At 37.6% G+C, this 19,006-nt stretch overlaps 1 protein-coding gene across 2 annotated transcripts in view; it reads right to left on the bottom strand.

Moving 5' to 3' along the window:
* The window catches only part of Taf4b (TATA-box binding protein associated factor 4b), a 118,810-nt gene that overhangs the window by 79,801 nt on the left and 20,003 nt on the right, over positions 1-19,006 (bottom strand). For both annotated transcript variants that reach the window (XM_050160684.1, XM_050160685.1), the window contains exons 2-6: positions 16,783-16,928; positions 14,280-14,387; positions 8,544-8,684; positions 8,333-8,455; positions 6,169-6,258 (exon numbers count right to left, since the gene is read on the bottom strand). In XM_050160684.1, the coding sequence (XP_050016641.1) occupies positions 6,169-6,258; positions 8,333-8,455; positions 8,544-8,684; positions 14,280-14,387; positions 16,783-16,928 (608 nt within the window). The remainder of the gene's footprint in view (positions 1-6,168; positions 6,259-8,332; positions 8,456-8,543; positions 8,685-14,279; positions 14,388-16,782; positions 16,929-19,006) is intronic.

Raw genomic sequence — 19,006 nt, forward strand, 5'->3', positions numbered from 1 at the left:
GATGTCAATGGTCAACTTGATAAAACTCATCTCTCTACTCATTTAAGTTCATCAGTAAACTATTGATTTATTATCTGTAAGATTATTTATAGCCTAGAGGACCTAGGTCATTTCGTTAAATAGCTTTTAACATTGGATGTACATTGGTTTACATCCAATGCAAAGCCTTTACATCAAAGTAAAACTAACAGAGTGAAAAAGGATTTAATATGTTTCAACTAGAAATTTAAAAGGAAGTTCCCAGAAAAACCTAACTGGAAACAAATGCTAAAATAATGAGAGTTAAAGAGATAATTAATTATTTCTAATCATGACAAAGATTAAGCTGAAGTGCCAAATCTATCCTTTCTATGTAGCATTTAATCCCCAAGCACTCTCAGTGATGTCAGGAGATACCAAGTGGTTTTTTTTGTTTCATTTTGTTTTTGTTTTTTGGGGGTTTTTTTTGGTTGTTGGTTTTTTTTTGTTTGTTTGATTGTTTGTTTTTAAGAAGATTCATAGGTCCTTAAAAAGCAGACACAGCTGGGCATATCGGCACACACCTTTAATCCCAGCAGTCTGGAGTTAGAGACAGGAAGACATCTGAGTTCAAGGTCAGCCTGGTCAACAGAGTGCTTGCAAACAACCAGGGCTAAGCAAAGAAACCTGTCTCAAGCAAACAAAACCGGAGGGAAGGAAGAAAAGTGGGCGGGTGGGAGGGAAAGGAAGGAAGGAAAACAAAAGCTAGTGACTTTAGCTAGGGTACTAGAGTTCAACACCTTAGATTCAATTACAATACTACAAAAAGAAAAACATTCTAGGGGGGGAGGGGAATATATGATACAAAAGGAGGTAAAAAGGTTTAAGTGAGGAGGAGAACAAAGAGAGAAGCCAGAAAGGGGAAGAGAGTCAACTAAAACTAATTATGGGTGCAGGCGATAAAAATCCAATGCTTGGTAAGCTATCAGAAAAACAGTATGAGTTAGAATGGAGGTACCCTGTGTGGTAGGTAGCTGTTTGCAAAAGCCATTAAATGATCTTCTCATTGCCGGCAGGGACTACTGCTTCAAGGTGTTGATCAGAGTCCCAAGGCCCCCAAACAATATAGGCAATTGCCACTGCTGTTGATTGCTCACTAGACCTTTTTTTGTTTTTCCGAGAAAGGGTTTCTCTGTAGCTTTGGATCCTCTCCTGGAACTAGCTCTTACAGAGATCTGCCTGACCTTCCGAGTGCTGGGATTAAAGGCACATGCCACCACGGCCCGGCTATACCTAACTATTTAAGACCTTGCTGAAGTGGACATATGTGAGGGTCACAAAACAAAAAAGCAAGTTGAAACTGGGCTGGAGGCTCCTCTGTACTGGTATCCCTCCATAGTCCTCAGGTGTGCCATTTAGGCTGCTCCAGGGAAGTTATAAAAAGTTTTATTCAGCTGTGGATTCTGCATGCACCAAGCCAGGCAGGATACAGTCACTAGTGCAACAGTGGCAACCCCACCACTGCTTTCTTATTAGATAGAGCTGAGATCTTGCTACTGCAAACCTGTTCAAAATCCTCTGGCTGAGATTATAGGCCCTAGTAATGTTATTGCTGTTCTTTTGTTAAATGAGCACTATACATCAACAAAATTGCTTCTGAAATAATGTTTGTGTCCCTATATTAGTGCTGCTGTTAACTTTGAAACAGTGAAGCTTCTTTTTGCAGCAGTCAGTAGTCTATAAAGACTAATAATTGGTCAAAGTGCTATAAGGATAAGGAGCCACTGAATGGCCAGTTATAAGGATGTTTCTATCAACCCCTTCAGGTCTCAGGGATTATCACAGAAGTGGGGTAATAATGTTATAGCACCAGAGGAAGGGGAGTCCATGTGGAACACAGATTCCAGGTGTGATTGCCTTCACAAGATCTGCATAAAAGAGGGGAAAATGGGAAATTAGAGAGGAAGGGAGGGTAGAGTGAAGAAGGGGTAATAAAAACCCAGTAGTAAATGTGGGATACATCCTTTCAACTGGTTAGTAAAGGTTGTTACAGAGACCCCTAAAGCAATACAGGCTATTTCCATTTGCTAAGATCGTACTGTGGAAGACACACTGTGGCCATAAAACATGGAGAAACCAAGCTGGTACTGACCAGGAAGGTACCTCACTACTGGCTAGCTTTCACAGTACTGGAAGGTACTATGTGTTCTGCTGGGGGTAAGTAATCAACAGTCTTAGCTAGAGAACCCTGTGAGTTTCAGTAGCTTGGCAAAAATAAAACTCATGGGAACAAAACAGACAAGGATATTATGGGGATAACACATGCCTGGTACTTGCTATAAACCTGGCCAGGAACCAATATTTGGGGGAGCTCATATTCCCCAAGGGTGATCCTACTACTATTATTTTGCTAAATGAACATAGTATCAAACTGCTCTCTAGATTTTTATCTCTAATCTACAGATTAGGACAGCGCTCAGATCTCATCAGAAAAATTTCTTTGTGCACTGGGGGACAGTAAGTACAGAAACTCAAAACTGCTCAAATATGTGAAGTACTCAATCACAAATGAAACATCTATATAAAATCTCAGAGAATGAGCAGAAAGAATAAGAATCAGGTCAGGAGGTCTGCACTGAAATAGAGTCTTCTGTACATGACAGGACCACTTCACTTATAAGTGCATAGCAGCCCTGGCTACCCACAAAAGACCTGCACAAAGTCATAAAATGGGGAAGAGTCCACAAGACCCCACACCAACCAGGGAATTATTGACAACTGATGGTTTCTAGGGGAGGAAAAGTCAGTTTTTCTTAGGAGTGTAGCCCCGGTACGTAGGCCTCAAAACAGACAATGTCCTATACCCATGAGCATATGGTTGGAACAAATTGAACTTGCTGGATTTTATAAAAGAAGAAAAAAATGAACATAAATTTGGGAGGAATAGGAAATAGGGACTACTAAATAAACATAGTATCAAACTATGAATGAAAGGGACATGGTGAATATGACCAAAATATATAGTATGCATTTATGAAATTCTCAAAAACTATTTTAAGAAAATAATCTGCACAAAATTTGTCCTTTCAACATTCTGCAGTAAGGGGGGAAGCACAGGTCTTGAGAAGGGACAAGAGAAGATAATGGTGGCTAGATATAGCCAAAATGCTTATGTGTTTTAAAATTATCATAATAAAACCCATTACTATATATAACTATTCTATGCTAATAAAAAACATTTTTGAAAAAGAAAAAGTTGAAGAGATGACTCAAAAGTTAAGAATTCTTGCTACTTTTCCAGAGGATCCCAGTTCTCAACAACAACTGGGAATCTAACAATCACCTGTAACTCCACCTCCAGGATATGTGAAGTCTTCTTCTGACCTCTGAAGGTAACACACACACACCCCATATACTCAAATACACACATACACATAAATAAAAAGAAAATAAACCTTTGCAAAAATAGAAAGGGTTACATCAATTGCTCAGTGGTTAGAAGCATTTTCTGTTCTTGTAGACAACCCAGGTTTGATTGTCAGCACCCACATGGCAACGCAACCATCCATAACTCCAGTTACAGGGGATCTAACACCTTCTGACCTCTTGATATACAAGACACACACACTGTGCAGCTACATACAGACAAAACACTCATAAAATAAAAATAAATAAATTCAGGGGGAGAATGGCAATTTAAATGGTTTTTTGTTCTCTCTAAAACAGAAATTACTACCTGGTGTCTATTCTCAAAGGTCATATGACAATCAAATGCAAACAATGCACATTATGTCATCTGCTATAGTTTAGACAGTTCTTCAGTGTCTCTCAGAGGTTGTGTGTTACAGGACTGGTCCCCAGCTGGCACCATGGAAAGGTACTAGCAGAAACTTTTAAGAGATAGGGCCCAATGTGAGACCTCATCTTAAGGCCACTGGAGCGTGCCACTTAACAGGGTCTCTTAACTTAACTCTGGTCTCCTACTCCTTCACTTTTATTTCCAGGCCATGTGATGAACAGTTTGATTTTATCACATGCTGTTGTCATAGGTGTTGTCACGTGGCTAACATCAGAGACAATCACAAATGAGAGACTAAAAATATATGAGCCAAAATATGCCTTTCTCTTCAACTGAAAGCTGACTGACATCATCTGTTACACAGCAGATGGTGAAGTCACCAATTTTCCTCCTTCTCCCCCACAGTACATGAACAGGGGCAAAGCATTAATGGACAAAGGAAAACACCACTGCTATGAATGGCACCTACAACTAAAAAACATTAGAAATGAAGGGGCTTTGGAGGTAAAGACTCTACTTCCTCTGTGAGGAGTAGGTGAGGGCATCCAGACAACATCCATGGGTGATTTTACAAATAGAACTTTACATTCTAGACAAATATGCCTGATCCTAGCTATGGCTCTAGATGGACCAAATATTTCATTTTATTTAAATATAAGACTAGATACCGTGCTAATCTTTCAACTTTTCTTACCCTAGGACCAAGTCTCTAACTGACACTTTCCCGGTTTCTTTGGTACTTCCTATAATTTGTAGCCACCTAATCAATTTGGACATTTACTCAGGAACAGTTCCCATTGTTTAAATATCCTTATGAAATTGAGGTGTTCCCACCTTCTTCCCACTCATTCTTTACAAAGCAGAACAAGTCTTCCCTGTGAACTGTCTTTCATCTCTCCTGGATCATTACCCTAACAGTCTCAAAAGACAACTCCCCATTCTATTACTTCAAACTTTTAATTCACTACAGTTCTAGGTCTTTAATGACTTTATAATTTTAATTTAATTCCTCTTTAGCTTCTGAAATCTAAATGAATTTTATTTTACTCTGCCAAAATAAGATTGTTATGAAAGATACAATTCTTCATCAAAATTTTATTTACTTCAATAACTCAGAAAAGGAAAGTCAACATTATAAATTATTAAAATTATAATCACACTTAATTTGGCAATAATAAGTTAGCTAAATTATAACCACATTAAATTTGGCTATAATAAACCATGTTTGCTTTATTATTTTAACATGGATCACCAAGATCTCATTCTCTCTCTCTCTCTCTCTCTCTCTCTCTCTCTCTCTCTCTCTCTCTCTCCCCCCCCCCCCCCCCCCCCCTCCCCCCCCCCCCCCCCCCCCCCCCCCTCTCTCTCTCTCTCTGTCCCCCTGCCCCCCCCCCCCTTGAGTCAGGAACCTTGGCTTACATCTATAACTCCAGCCCTTGGAAGGTGGAGGCAGAATTATCAGAAACTCGAGGTACTCCTCAGTTACATGTTAAGTAGGCGCTAGCCTGGAGGACCTGAAACCCTGTCTCGAAAAAACTGCGAGTGGGGAGAAGACTCAGAGTTTAAAGCACGTAAGAGAGCAGGTGCTGGTGCCACAGGCCTTTAACCCCAGCACTGGGGAGGCAGAGAGAGGTGGATCACTGTGAGTTGAAGGCAGCCTGGTCTACAGAGCAAGGTCCAGGACAGGCTACAGAGAAACCCTGTCTCCAAAAACACAAACAAACAAACAAAAAAGTACTTAAGAATCTGAGTTTGAATCCCCAGCACCCATGAAACCCAACACTTGGGAGAAAGAGACAAGGCATTCCTGAAGCAAACTGGCTAATAAAACTAGCCAAATACATGAGCTGTGTTTTATGAGAGACTCTGTGTCAATATATAAGGTAGAGAATAATTTAGGGAGATGCTCAACCTCTGGTTTCAATACACACACACACAAACTAAAAACAAAAATCTTTGAATATACTCCAATACAAACATTATACAATATCAAGTCATCAAGTTACATTCATGAGAAAGATGTTATTCTGTGGGGTCGGGGAGAACCAGTGGGATAGCTCAGTGGGTGAAATGTGTTTGCTACCAAACCTGGCAAGCAGAGTTTTATACTATGAAACTCCATGGGGAAGAAGAAAACCTACTCTTTCAAATTGTCCTCTGACCTTCGTACATATTGATATAAGCGCCCCCACCGTAACTAAAAGCAAGTGAATTTTTAAAGCTACTGTTATGCCTGTTTTTCTAAATTGCTCAAATCAATACTATGAATGTTGTCTTGTGCTTTCGAAACATACTAAAGTCCCTCTCATCATTAAGTATCTTCCGACAGATTTCCAGTCACATTAAAACATTCAGGTTTTAAATTAAAGTAATTTAACCCAAACAATTTTTCCAGAGAAATACATCCCTACCTTAAGAAAAGGTACAAGGTGTGGCTGAGGTGCAGACTTGAGTTCAATATATAGTTTCCTAGTAAATTCTTCTGCTTCAATTTCTGCATCCTAAAAAAAAATGGAAAAAAGATACGTTTCAATCTACAAATGCTTTTTTATTTAATTTACTATTTATTTTACATTCTGACCACAGCCTCCCCAATCTACAAATATTTTAAAAAACTAAGAGCAGTGGTGAATGCCTGTGAGGAAAGCTATTCAGGATGTTGACTAGAGAATCACTTTAGCCTAGGAACTGAAGGCCAGTATACCAGCAGTGAGCCAGTCTCTTAAAAACTAAATGAATTTAAAAAATACAAAGAAGCAACGTACTTGATTCATGATTATAGACAAGTTTTTCATAAGTGGTAAATTGCACATTTACAAGGGCTTGTTATATCATGTTACCAGAGAAGTAAATGAATAAGAAATAGATATGCCCAATCAGAAAAAACAGTGAAGACAGACAATATTCTTTTCATGAAGAAGATGATTCCAAAATACAAAGAATCACAATTCTGGAAATAACTCTTTCTCTAAACTTGATAGCTTCCTAAAATTTAAAGCCCTGATGGTGTTGACATACACCCTTAACCCCAGTACTTGGAAGGCAGAGGCAGACAGATCTCTACGAGTTCAAGGCCAGCCTGGTCTTCAAACCGACTTCCAAGACAGCCAGGATGCTACACAGAGAAACCCTGTCCCAAAAAAAAAAAAAAAAACAAAGAATGCTTATGTGACAGAGAGGTGGCTTGTGGTTAAGAGCTTGCTGTATAAAAAGACCTACTTTTGGATTCCAATATCAACACAACAATCGGATATAATCTCCAATTCACTTGTAACCCAATGTTATCTGGGCAGTGAAAGGATTTCTAGGGCATCCTAACTGCCAGTCTTGCAAAAAAAAAAAAAAACTTCAGGTTCAATGAGAGACCCTGACTCGAATAAAAGAGGATGATAAACAAGGATACCTGATACCTTCCTCTGGTCTCTGTGTACAGCAAGCATACACTTATACACACCAATCAGACACACATGATATAAGAAGATTAGTAGTTAGGTAGACATTTATAGCTATATACAGATGTACATATGTTAAGGTTAGATGAAATTAAAAATCAATTACCTTAATACATAACTATATGGAAACTTTTGAAAGAACTGCATTTTGTTTTAAACAATGCATGCTATATAAAAAGTTATACATCAGTAAAGATATTAATTCACAGTATAATAATTAACTAGTAGACTACACAATATCCACACGGATCTACAGAAGGCTACTAAAATAATGCTTAGCCCGGCGGTGGTGGCGCACGCCTTTAATCCCAGCACTCGGGAGGCAGAGGCAGGCGGATCTCTGTGAGTTCGAGACCAGCCTGGTCTACAGAGCTAGTTCCAGGACAGGCTCCAAAGCCACAGAGAAACCCTGTCTCGAAAAACCAAAAAAAAAAATAAAATAAAATAAAATAATGCTTAATATTCCAACTACTTTTCTGCAAGAAAATAGTAATTTCCTAACTTTGACAACAAATTCTCTAACAACTCATAAAATACGGAAAGAATATCCAGATGCTTTATATTAAGTGCAGCATCAAATTTACAAAGTGCAAATCAATGTCATTTCCCACTCAGTTTCATTATTTTGGAAACTGTAGTTTTTCTTTAAATATTACATATGCTAATATACAATGGCTTTGTTATTCTTAGTTGAATAAATAGTTTTAATTCCAAGGGCCAAACAAAAATACCTTGAGGGGTTATTTATTTTTAAGAATGTATCCTATACCAAAATTTTGAGAACTGCAGTCTGTTGGTCTGAGATAAATAAATCTTTAACTAGAAAAGATATTTGATGAATTTATAACTTGCTATCTGTTCACAAAATATACATACAAAAGATTGGTATAAAAATGACATATATTCAAAATTCAGTTCATCTTAGATATATGGTAAAATTAAATAAAGATTTACTATTTTGTACATAGACTATCTAGCTGTAGTAATTACAAAGCTTTAATGAAGTAAAAAGTTTTAGCAAGTATATTTAAAACAAATCTCATTAAAACATTCTCATTTCCCATTTGAAACATGTCCTATGAAATCCCATAATGCTTGCAAAAATTATATAATACTAGCTTACCAAAAGTTGTTCCACCAGCTTCTTCACATTCTGCCCCATTTCTGGAGACTGAGATCCACTACAAGCGAGTTTTATTAGCATTGAAAGGAAGTTTTTACATTTTTTCACATTTTCTAGCACTGCCTATAATAGAAAAATAATCACAAATGAGAGCACACAGAAAATAGAACATAGGAAAAAATATATATACAAGATACAACTGAAAGCTTACCGGAGAAAGACTAATCTGAGCAGCTACTGGGGTCTCTGCTTTGAGACTGGAGTCATTTGAGGGGGTAGATAATACTCCCACACTTGATGGCTTCAGGATAGTTACAGTATTCACTGGCTTGACAGGAGGTACAGTCACAGACTGAAATTAAGTCAACATAAAGTTAAATGAGTATTGCTATGATCCCTTAGTAGAAACTTCACTTTACCCTGAAAGGACTACAAATGAATCTGGCATCTCTGCTTTCAGACGGCACTCCATCCGAACGCTGGACTAGAGCAGGGCGCACCTCACTTCAGCACCATTCTACTCCTCACTGTCATCTACTACAGTGCTAGTCACCAGCAAGTCATTTTAAGCTCCTAATCTTGACACCCGCCTACAAGAGCAGAAATAGAAGTTTACTGTTCCTAGGGTGGCCTGTGAAAAACAGTGCCACACAAAAGTCTTTAAGATGTTAAAAAGAATATATTATTAATGGATCTGGGAAGATGAGTGAATGCAAACGTCAGCGCCCACACAGAAGCTGGACATGGTGGCGCACTCCAGAATTCCAAGTGTTTGTGTGGTGGAGAAGGGTAAATCTCAGGGTGGAGATTCCTCACTGGACAGCCACTAGAGGCCAAATGACAAGTTCCAGGTTCAGTGAGAAACACTGTTTAAAATAAGGTAGAGAGCAGTTGAGGAAAACTTTATTCAACACCATACATACACAGGTGATCACAAAAGACAACACATGTACACATTTGTACTTCTCTAAAAATATATTTGTAATAGCAAATCTTCATACTTTTATGTACTTTCCTGCTTCTTCTTAAGTACAAAACAGAGTTATTAACTAATTTTCATATGCTCACCTATGCTGATCTTATGTGGACCATCAAAATAAGCATAATAGCATTACAAGAGAGGGATGTCTTATTTCCACATTGAAAAGAATTTCATTAATTTCTACTTATCGGATGAGGTGGTGTGACTCTAGCACCACCTACAGGACAGAAAGTTTAACAAAAAATTATAAGCTAAGAACAAAATTAGAAAACCAGAGAGATACAGCAACAAATATACTAAAGATTACACAACAAAAAAAGCATAGTAGAAGGAACAATATGCACAGAGAATACTAAGCATTTGCAGCATAACTGTAACTGAGATTCTTGCATTCTTCTCAAGAAAAATTCTTTCTGTAAAAGTCAAGATAGAGGTAAATGGACACCCAAGCTCCTTTCAGATAAACTGGTACATACAACAGACAGAATGTTCTAGTAAAAGGGGAAGTAAATTTAAAATACTGATTAATGATGACTAAAACCAGTGATGAAATTCTGGGTAAAATTAAGGTGTTGGAGAGACGGATCAGTGATTAAGACCACTTGTGGGTGCTCTTCCAGAGAACCTGAGTTCAAGGTGGATCAGAACTATCTCTAATTCTATTCTAGTTACACAGAGATCCAACCCTCTCTTCTTCCCTCCACAATATGAATACACACAGGACATATACATATATGGAGGTAAAGTATCCATACACCTAAAATAACTTTTTTAAAGAATGATTTTTCCAAAAAGTCCAATTTCATTAAACAGAAAGCTTAAATACAGTATTCCAAGTAAATTCCTTCCCCAGTTTGAACTCTTCCACATTTTCCAGAGACAAATCCTGTGACATGGCTTTTGAATCCTTCTGAAGACTCTTAAACTTTTATGTTTGTAACAATAAAGAAGACTCTTCAGGGATAAGAGTGGTTCACAACATATCTGAAATCCTATCACTGGGTGAAAATAGAGAACTGGTAGTTTAAGGTCAACCTCAGCTACACACTAAGTTAAGTTAAACCTGGACTACAAAATTACTAATTAGGCATATAATCTATAAGGCTGCATTTAGAAAAGTGTGGCTTGTAATTTTAACTAGTGATTATGATGCCTTCAAGGCATGGTGGGAGTGGTTCCTCAGAGCAGTAGTGTCTGCTATGTATGAAACACCAGTATCCAGTGAAACATCAGCTCACACAATGGTGTCATCGTGAACAGAGGAAGGATTCATAGAATCTTACTTCCTTGCCAATATTTTCTTTTTTCACCAATTTCTAGTTTGATTCTTAAATGACTTCTAAAGGCCCATACCCTAAAGCTTGTGGCCCAGCCCCATGATACTATTGAGTGGTGATAGAACATGAGAAAATGGAACCTAGTGCCCAGTTATTAGAGATGCGCCCTTGAAGGGGCTATCGGCAGTCACTCCTTCCTGTCCTTGACTTCCTGTAATAAAGTGAGCTACCCTGTTGTGGGACAATCTTTTTGTACACTTGTAAAGATGTCTCTGCCTAAGGCACCTTCCGACTGGTTTTTAAAAAGAGCAAGAAAGAATAGGTAGGACTTCAGGGAGAGAAAGCACTCTGGGAAGAAGAGATGTGGATTTTTCCAGCAGACTTGGAGCAAGTCGGATGTGCACACTGAGTTAAAGGTAAAGAGCCACGTGGAGAGGAAAAAAGTTACATGGCAGAACATATATTTAAAAATATGGGTTAGGTTATAAGAGCTAGTTGGAAACAAGCCTAAGCTAAGGTCAAGCTTTCATAATTAATAAGTCTCCATGTCATTATTTGGGAATCTGGTACAAAGAAAGAGTCACTACACTATGCCCTGCATCATACTTACTCATGATTTGTACTGTGCCACTACAGGGCCTATAGGTGACGGATAAAATCTATAAAACTGTGAGACAAAATAGAACTTTTCCAGTTGATTTACCTCAGTTATTTGTTGCAATGATGAAAAAATTGCATACTCCAACACAAAGCTGTCTTTCATAATTCTTGCTGTACCTTACCAAATATGTATTAATGTCTATTCTGATCTTTAAAGGGCATGGGGAGATACTTTACCCTGGTTTTTCCACTTCGGTATTGAATAGACTTTCTTAAACTCAATCATAACTCTGTCTTTGAATTAAATATTCTAGAGCAGTCAATGTTATTTCCAATATTAGCAAGACTGAATTGCATTAATTAAATGTATTTTGGAGACAGCAGAGAAAATGGCTGGATTATGTATGAAATGAATCTGCATGAAAATCACTTATGAATGTTTACTAGATTGTGCTATATTTCAAGAAGGTCATTTTCTGTACCTGTCTGAAAGAGCAATTACATTAGGCTTGGTCATATTCAATTAGAAATACTAAATCTAGCCGGGTAGTGGTGACACATGCCTTTAATCCAGCACTCAGGAGGCAGAGGCAGGCAGATTTCTATGAGTTTGAGGACAGCCAAGTCTACAAAGCAAATTCCAAGACAGGCAAAGCAATTATACAAAAAAAAAAAAAAAAAAAAAAAAAAAAAAAAAAAAAAAAAAAAAAAAAAAAAAAAAAAAAAAAAAAAAAAAAAAAAAAAAAACAAAAAAAAACACCATCTTGAAAAACCAAAATGAAAAAATAAAATACTAATTCTAAATTGGATCATTTAGACATTTATGTTCTTAACAATAGGCCTATTTATATCTTCATTAAACAAACACTGAACATAAGACCTCAAAATAGGTTCTGCTTCATAATAACAACAGTAAGACATGTTTCCCAAGTCATTTTAAACAAATACTGACACCTACTTAAAAAAAAAAAAAAAGATACTTTCTAGAGAGAATATACAGTCGGGCCTAATCAATAAGTACTCTAGTTCAAGAATAGTTTCCAAAGTTAAGACATTGAGGCTAAAATAGATATTCTTCCACATAGAAATCAGGTCAGTTTCTTAGCCTCTCTAATTTATTATCACATACACAGATGGATATAATATGCCAATTAACAAGTGTAAAATGAAGTGATTAATGGATGGCAAGATATGTAATACCTAGGAAATATAAAGAACACTAAGTGATCAAAAATGGCTAGCCAATAATTTTTAAAGCACTATTTTAAATCAGACTTGTGCTTATGACACCAATTAGTAGAAAATACAGTATATAAAAAGAATGATTAAATAAATTTTACAACACCAACAGAAGGACTCATCATCAGTACAGTAGTCTATCTAGGTAAGCACCAAGACGATGCATCTTCTTAACGACAGAAGGAACAGAACACTGTTCCCCAGACCATGGGACCCACTAGTGGCTCACATACAGCATTACTCAGAAGCTACCAGCATAGCAGAACAGTATAATAGTCTATAGCAAGCACAGATAAACTGGGTCGATATACTTATTAAGGATGGGATTCTATCTTCCAACACTCAGGATAATCACTAAGTCAAAACATCCTCGTGGTAGGACAAATACATGGATCAAGGAACTTAGGAGCAGATGTAAGAATAGACCCTTACTCAGCCCTAATAACCACTGGGAGACTCTGTGCTTTCCATTTCTGCTCACGGGGTACACATTTTCCTTAGGAGACCAGACACTGCAGCTCCACCTGGTACTTCCAGTGCCTATGTATTTCAGGGACCAGATGGAAAGTTGAGTCTGAACCTTGAGAGGGGTAATTAACTCCCATCATCTGAAAAGATGTAGAGTTATCACATAATAGAGGATCCTATGGTTTAAATATCCCTTTCAAAACTATGTTAAAATATAATTGTCATTATACTGGTCTCAAGAAACGAAACCTTTAAGAAGTGATCAAGGCATGAGTATTTTTAAATTGTAAATGGATTAAGGCTGTTATTCATTCCTAGGAGTGGAGATTCATTCCTAGGAGAAACTCCTAAAAAGGTAAGTTCAGCTCCCATCACTCCCCTCCTCTATGTAACCTCTCCTCTTCCTGGGACTCCATGCTCTCTTGATAGAGGATATCTCTGCCACAGGATAAAGCTCTCCCCAGATACTGACACTGTGATCTTTGACTTCCCATCTCCAGAATCATGAGTCAAACAACTTCCTATTCCTTATAAATTACTCAATCTGTGCTATTCTGTTACAAGTGAAGAAAAACAAAAATTCCAAGATAGGGCAGAAACAGATCCATATAGGGATCCACAGAGATTCCTAAGAGGAAAATCTGATTCTACTAGTAGGCAATCCCAAGAACAGCATAGTAGTAGGCCAAGCATGAGGGTGATATAAAATGAACCGAGAACTAGTATGATTTAGTGTAGGCTGTAGGAATAAGGCTACAAAACCTATTCTTTTAACCTGTCTATTTCCAAAGGAAAGAAGTTCTATAGCATCCCAGGACAGTTGCCTGTAACATGTACAAGAAGTATATATACAAGTGAAATAAGATATAAATGTCAATGAACCATTGCAAGGAGAGATTTGTATTGTCTTGGCTGCTAGAATTCTATTGGATGACTTTCAGTTATGAGTTCCAGTAATGTGGTCTCTGCTGCAAAGAAGAGACCTTGTGTAATTTCCCCAGGAAAGTCCAGTAAAGTCCAGCAGTGATCCAATGCCGACAAGGTACATGTGCTCTAACGATCTCAATTAAGTTGGCTGGAACTTTATCAATCATGAACTTAGGCTAAACTTACTCTCCCTCTATTCACAAATAGGATTTCTAAAAAATAACTTATCCATCATATTCTATTTTAGCATCTCCTTCTGGAATCTGTAATATGGGGCTGTTAGATGAATTTATGTTACTTGAATGCATTTATGAAATGGATATCTAATAAAATACCACTTTTTCTTATTGCTACATCTTATTGCTACATTGTTCAGCCTGATAAACAGCATCATATATGCCTTCAACGTCACATAGTTAGACACTTAAATATCTCACACACACACACCACTTACTTGTACTGAGGAAGCACTGGAGGGAGTGGATGCCACAGTAGTTCCTATCTGTGTCAAATTATTAACAGGAGCCACTGCTACTTTCTTCATTAATTGTGAGCTAGAATTCTTGGGAAAAAAGGACAAGATAGCAAAGTTATTGATACTAGTCATTTTGGTTTTATTTTTTATTTTGTTTTATCGAGAAAGGGTCTCAGTATGTAGCCTTAGCTAGCCTAGATCTCAATACATCAGCCAGGCTGGCCTGGAACTCACAGAACTCTACCTGTCTCTGCCTCAAGGCATATGCTACCACACCCAGTCAATATAAATTATTTTAAATCAATCAGTATTGAGAAGAAAATGAAAAGACTTTAGCAAAAATATTTGCTATATCCCATATTTTATGAACATTCTATACTATGACTTAACTGGTCAATTGGCCAGCTGACATTTCTTAAATAAGGCAACTGATTCACAAAATAACCTTTTCTTTTATGTTAATTTTCTAATTTAGATCTAATTTTCCAACTAAAATTTTAAACTTGGGCCAAGAATACTGTTCAGGGGATAAAAAGCTCTTGTTATAATCTGCATATGATTCACAGAACCCATGATGAAGACAAATCTAAGTTCTAAACGTTGTCCTCTGAGCTCCACACAAGCACTGTAGCATGTATGCACCCACACTCATACCTACAATAACAAAATAAAAAATAAAACCTTAAACTTGATTTGTTATACAAATAAAATTTAATATTTAATTATAAACAAAAATCAGTTAACACCTAGTTAAAATAAATTAGAAAGAAAATGCACTATTGGCAGAGAAAATAATTAATTGAGGAACTAGTATCAAGACTGCAAGTAGGACCAGCAAGATGGCATAAAGGTAAAGGAGCTTGCTGCCAGTCTGATGACCTGAGTTCCACCCTGGTAGGAGAGAAGTGACTTCTGGCCTCTGACCTGTACAAGTACAGCCACAGTATGCATATTACACACACACACACACACACACACACACACACACACACACACAAACTCTGAAATGTATGTGATAATAAAGCATTTAAAAGAAGAAGGAGGATAGGCAAGAAAGCAGTCAACCTTTGATTAGGATATTTACCTCAATTATTCCCTACCTTTATTTTTGAGGGAGTCTCACTAAATTGAGAGCTCTTAAATTTGGCTCTACTGGCCAGACAGCAAGCCCTGGAATCCTCTTGACTTTTCTGCTATGATCATAGGTGCATACGATATAGCACCTGGCATTTGTTTGTTTAGTGAGTGTTAGATATCAAACTCAAATCCTCACGCTTGGGCTACAAGTACTTTACTAACCAAACTATCTCCCTAACACCAACATTTCTGAGTTAAATAAAAATGTTGTGGTTTGGAATGAAAATGGCCCCCCTAAGACCCATAGAGAGTGGCACTATTATGGCCTTGTTGAAGGAGATGTGGCATGGCTGGAGAAGGTGTATCACTTGGGGCAGGCTTTGAGGTCTCAAGATGCTCAAACCTGGCCAGTGTGTCTCTCTCTCCTTGCTGCCTGCAGATCCAGATATAGAACTCTCAGTTCCTTCTCCAGCAACATGTCTGCCTGCCCGCTGCCATATCCTGCCATGATGATAATGGTCTAAACCTTTGATATGTAAGTCAGCCCCAATTAAATGTTTTTCTTTACAGGAGTTGTCATGGTCATGGTGTCTCTTCACACAATAGAAACCTTAACTAAGACAGATGTTCATAAAAATATTTTTAAATTCACTGACAAAGTAATTTCAGATACAAAAAAAGATCAACATCTTTATTTTAAAAAGTCACTTCAAACAAGACAAAACTAATGAAATACTAAAGCAGACTCATATTACTTGGAAGTAATTTCTATAATATATGGATGAAAATGAATATTTTAAATAGGAGTCTTACTAAATACAAATTAAAAGTGAAACAGAGATAGGTAGATGGCTCAATCAGTAAAGTGCCTTTTTCATAAGCATGAAGATCTGAATTCAGACCTCAGCACTATGTAAAAAGTAAATACACACACACAACACATGCAAAACAACAACACCAAAACCAACAGGTGGGGGGATTGCTAGGAAAGCAAAGACAGGAGTATTCTGGGAGTTTGCTGATTAGCCTAGAATCTAGTCTATCTGTGAGCTTCCAGTTCAATGAGAAACCTGTCTCAAAAAATACACCGAAGAGCAACTGAGGAAGATATCCAATGGCTATCAGTCTGGCCTGCAGACTCATATGAAAACACATGCAGGCACACAACCACATACACACACATTCTAAAACCCTGACTCAGAATAGTTGTTTTCTTTCAACAGATGTATACTGCCCCTTTGAGGACAATAAAATCGCTGAGTATGAAGGTATAATTTTCATTATTTTAGCAATTACCAAGTATCAACTAAATTGGCACTTAGATTATCTCAAATTTTTACTGGCAAACAGGCCCGCATTTATAAAAAGATAGTAGCTGGAAGGGAAGAAAATTAAGGTAGATTACCGGCACGGTACAGATCTTGACTGTTTGAGTATTTGCTGGTACTGCTGGCCTTGGAGTTATGTTACTTGTGGTCTTGGCTCCTGTTACAGCTTGCTGAGGAGATACCAGCATCAACTGACCATTGTTACTTTTGATCAAAACTGTCCCTATAATTAAAAGAAAAACAACTGTGACTCTAAAGCTGATAACACAAGCATCACATACTTTTGTCTCCCATTCCAACACTAGGAAATGCTCAGAATAAATGCCGAAATATAATGAATTCCATATTCACTAATTAGCATAAGATGGCAAAATGTTTTCATTCAAAGCTAAGCTGAGCATACAGCACATACCTATAATTCTAGGACTAGGAAGCTAAGCCAAAAGGAATACAGGCTCAAAGTCAGGTGAGGGTACACAGTAAGAGCCTGTCTTATTAAAAAATAAGATTTAGCTATACAAAAATATTTTTAATCTGAGAATATAAAAAGATACTCCTAAAGTAGGCAAAATACTTTTCCTTGATGATACTGATATTATAAACGTATATTAAGATGGATGGGAGCCTCAGCAGTACTTGATGATCTTGCAGAACCCATATGGAAACCTACAACCCTCTCTTTAAGTTCAGTTCCAGAGGACCAATGCCCTCTTCAAGCCTCTGAGAACACTGTACACAAGTGGTCCAAACATATATACAAGCAAAACAATCATACACATAAAACATTTTTAAAAGAGGGTATGGGAACAGCACGGTACTACATAAACTGATCAAACAGAACAAAAAAATCCCCAGAAGAAATGTCATACAGATTAAGTATCCAAAATTCCTCTGACTTGAGGTATTTCAGATTTTTTAGAATATTTGCCTAGATTTTCCCAAAACATTTTTTTTGGAGTTAGCTTTTTCTTTCTTTCTTTTTAATTAATTTATTTATTAAAGATTTCTGTCTCTTCCCCACCGCTGCCTCCCCTTTCCCTCCCCCTCCCCCAATCAAGTCCCCCTCCCTCATCAACCCAAAGAGCAATCAGGGTTCCCTGCCCTGTGGGAAGTCCAAGGACCACCCACCTCCATCCAGGTATAGTAAGGTGAGCATCCAAACTGCCTAGGCTCCCACAAAACCAATAGGTGCAGTAGGATCAAAAACCCATTGCCATTGTTCTTGAGTTCTCAGTAGTCCTCATTGTCCGCTATGTTCAGCGCCAGAACCTGGAAACAACCTAGATGCCCTTCAATTGAAGAATGGATGAAGAAAGTATGGAATATATACATATTAGAGTACTACTCAGCAGTAAAAAAACAAGGACTTCTTGAAGTTTGCAGGCAAATGGATGGAAATAGAAAACACTATCCTGAGTGAGGAAGCCAGTCCCTAAACATTTTTAACCAGAGACAATGAAAGCCAATATGCTCCAAAATCCAAAACATTCCAAGTATGACACTGTTACAGTGAAGAATGGAATCTACCCTTGGTGGAGGAGACATGCCATTGTTCCTTCAGAGTTAATTCCACAGGGAGGGTTAAGGATCTGGTAAGGAATCATCCATAGGAAGGCAAGTTTACTTTTTTTTTCCTTCCCAGATTTCCCACTCACTAGAGGTATCCCTCAGTTGACATAAGAACAGTTGAAGCCCGAGGACCATGACCATGCTTGTATAAGGTATATCTCTGCTGGGAGAACACCATGGGAAAGGTCCACACAACAACCTACTCCTGTAAGATGTCACTCCAAGGGAAACATGCCAGTCTTGTCACCACCATAAATACCTCTTGAAGGAATTGGTCCCCCCCCCCAATGATGAAAAATTATTAAAGAAATTATGGTATACTAAAAAAATCCTCTTAATATAAACAAAAGGATGAAACAAGGAAATAGAAAACAAAAATATCAAAGCTAAATGTCAACTATATCAAAATATAGGACTAAATAAAGCAAACACCAAATTCATTTTTTGAATTTTCCTAAGACTTATCTTAGATTTAGAAACAGAAAGTTTGAAACTGGGGATGGTATAAAGGTTCAGCGTGTGGGAGGCTGAGAATTCAAGAGCATCCTGACGTATACAGTAAGTTTGAGGCCAGTCTAAGCTAACCATGAAGACCTACTCTCAAGAAAGAAAGATGGGGGGAAAAATCACACAACAGCAGCCAGAAGAAGGCAAAAGTCACCATAATAATAACAAAACAGTCGAGCAAAAAATGGCCGGGAGGTGGTGGCACACACCTTTAATCCCAGCACT

This window comes from Alexandromys fortis, unplaced genomic scaffold, assembly GCF_014885135.2.
Source record: "Alexandromys fortis isolate MF-2015 unplaced genomic scaffold, M_Fortis_MF-2015_v1.1 scaffold_104, whole genome shotgun sequence".
NCBI lineage: Eukaryota > Metazoa > Chordata > Mammalia > Rodentia > Cricetidae > Alexandromys > Alexandromys fortis.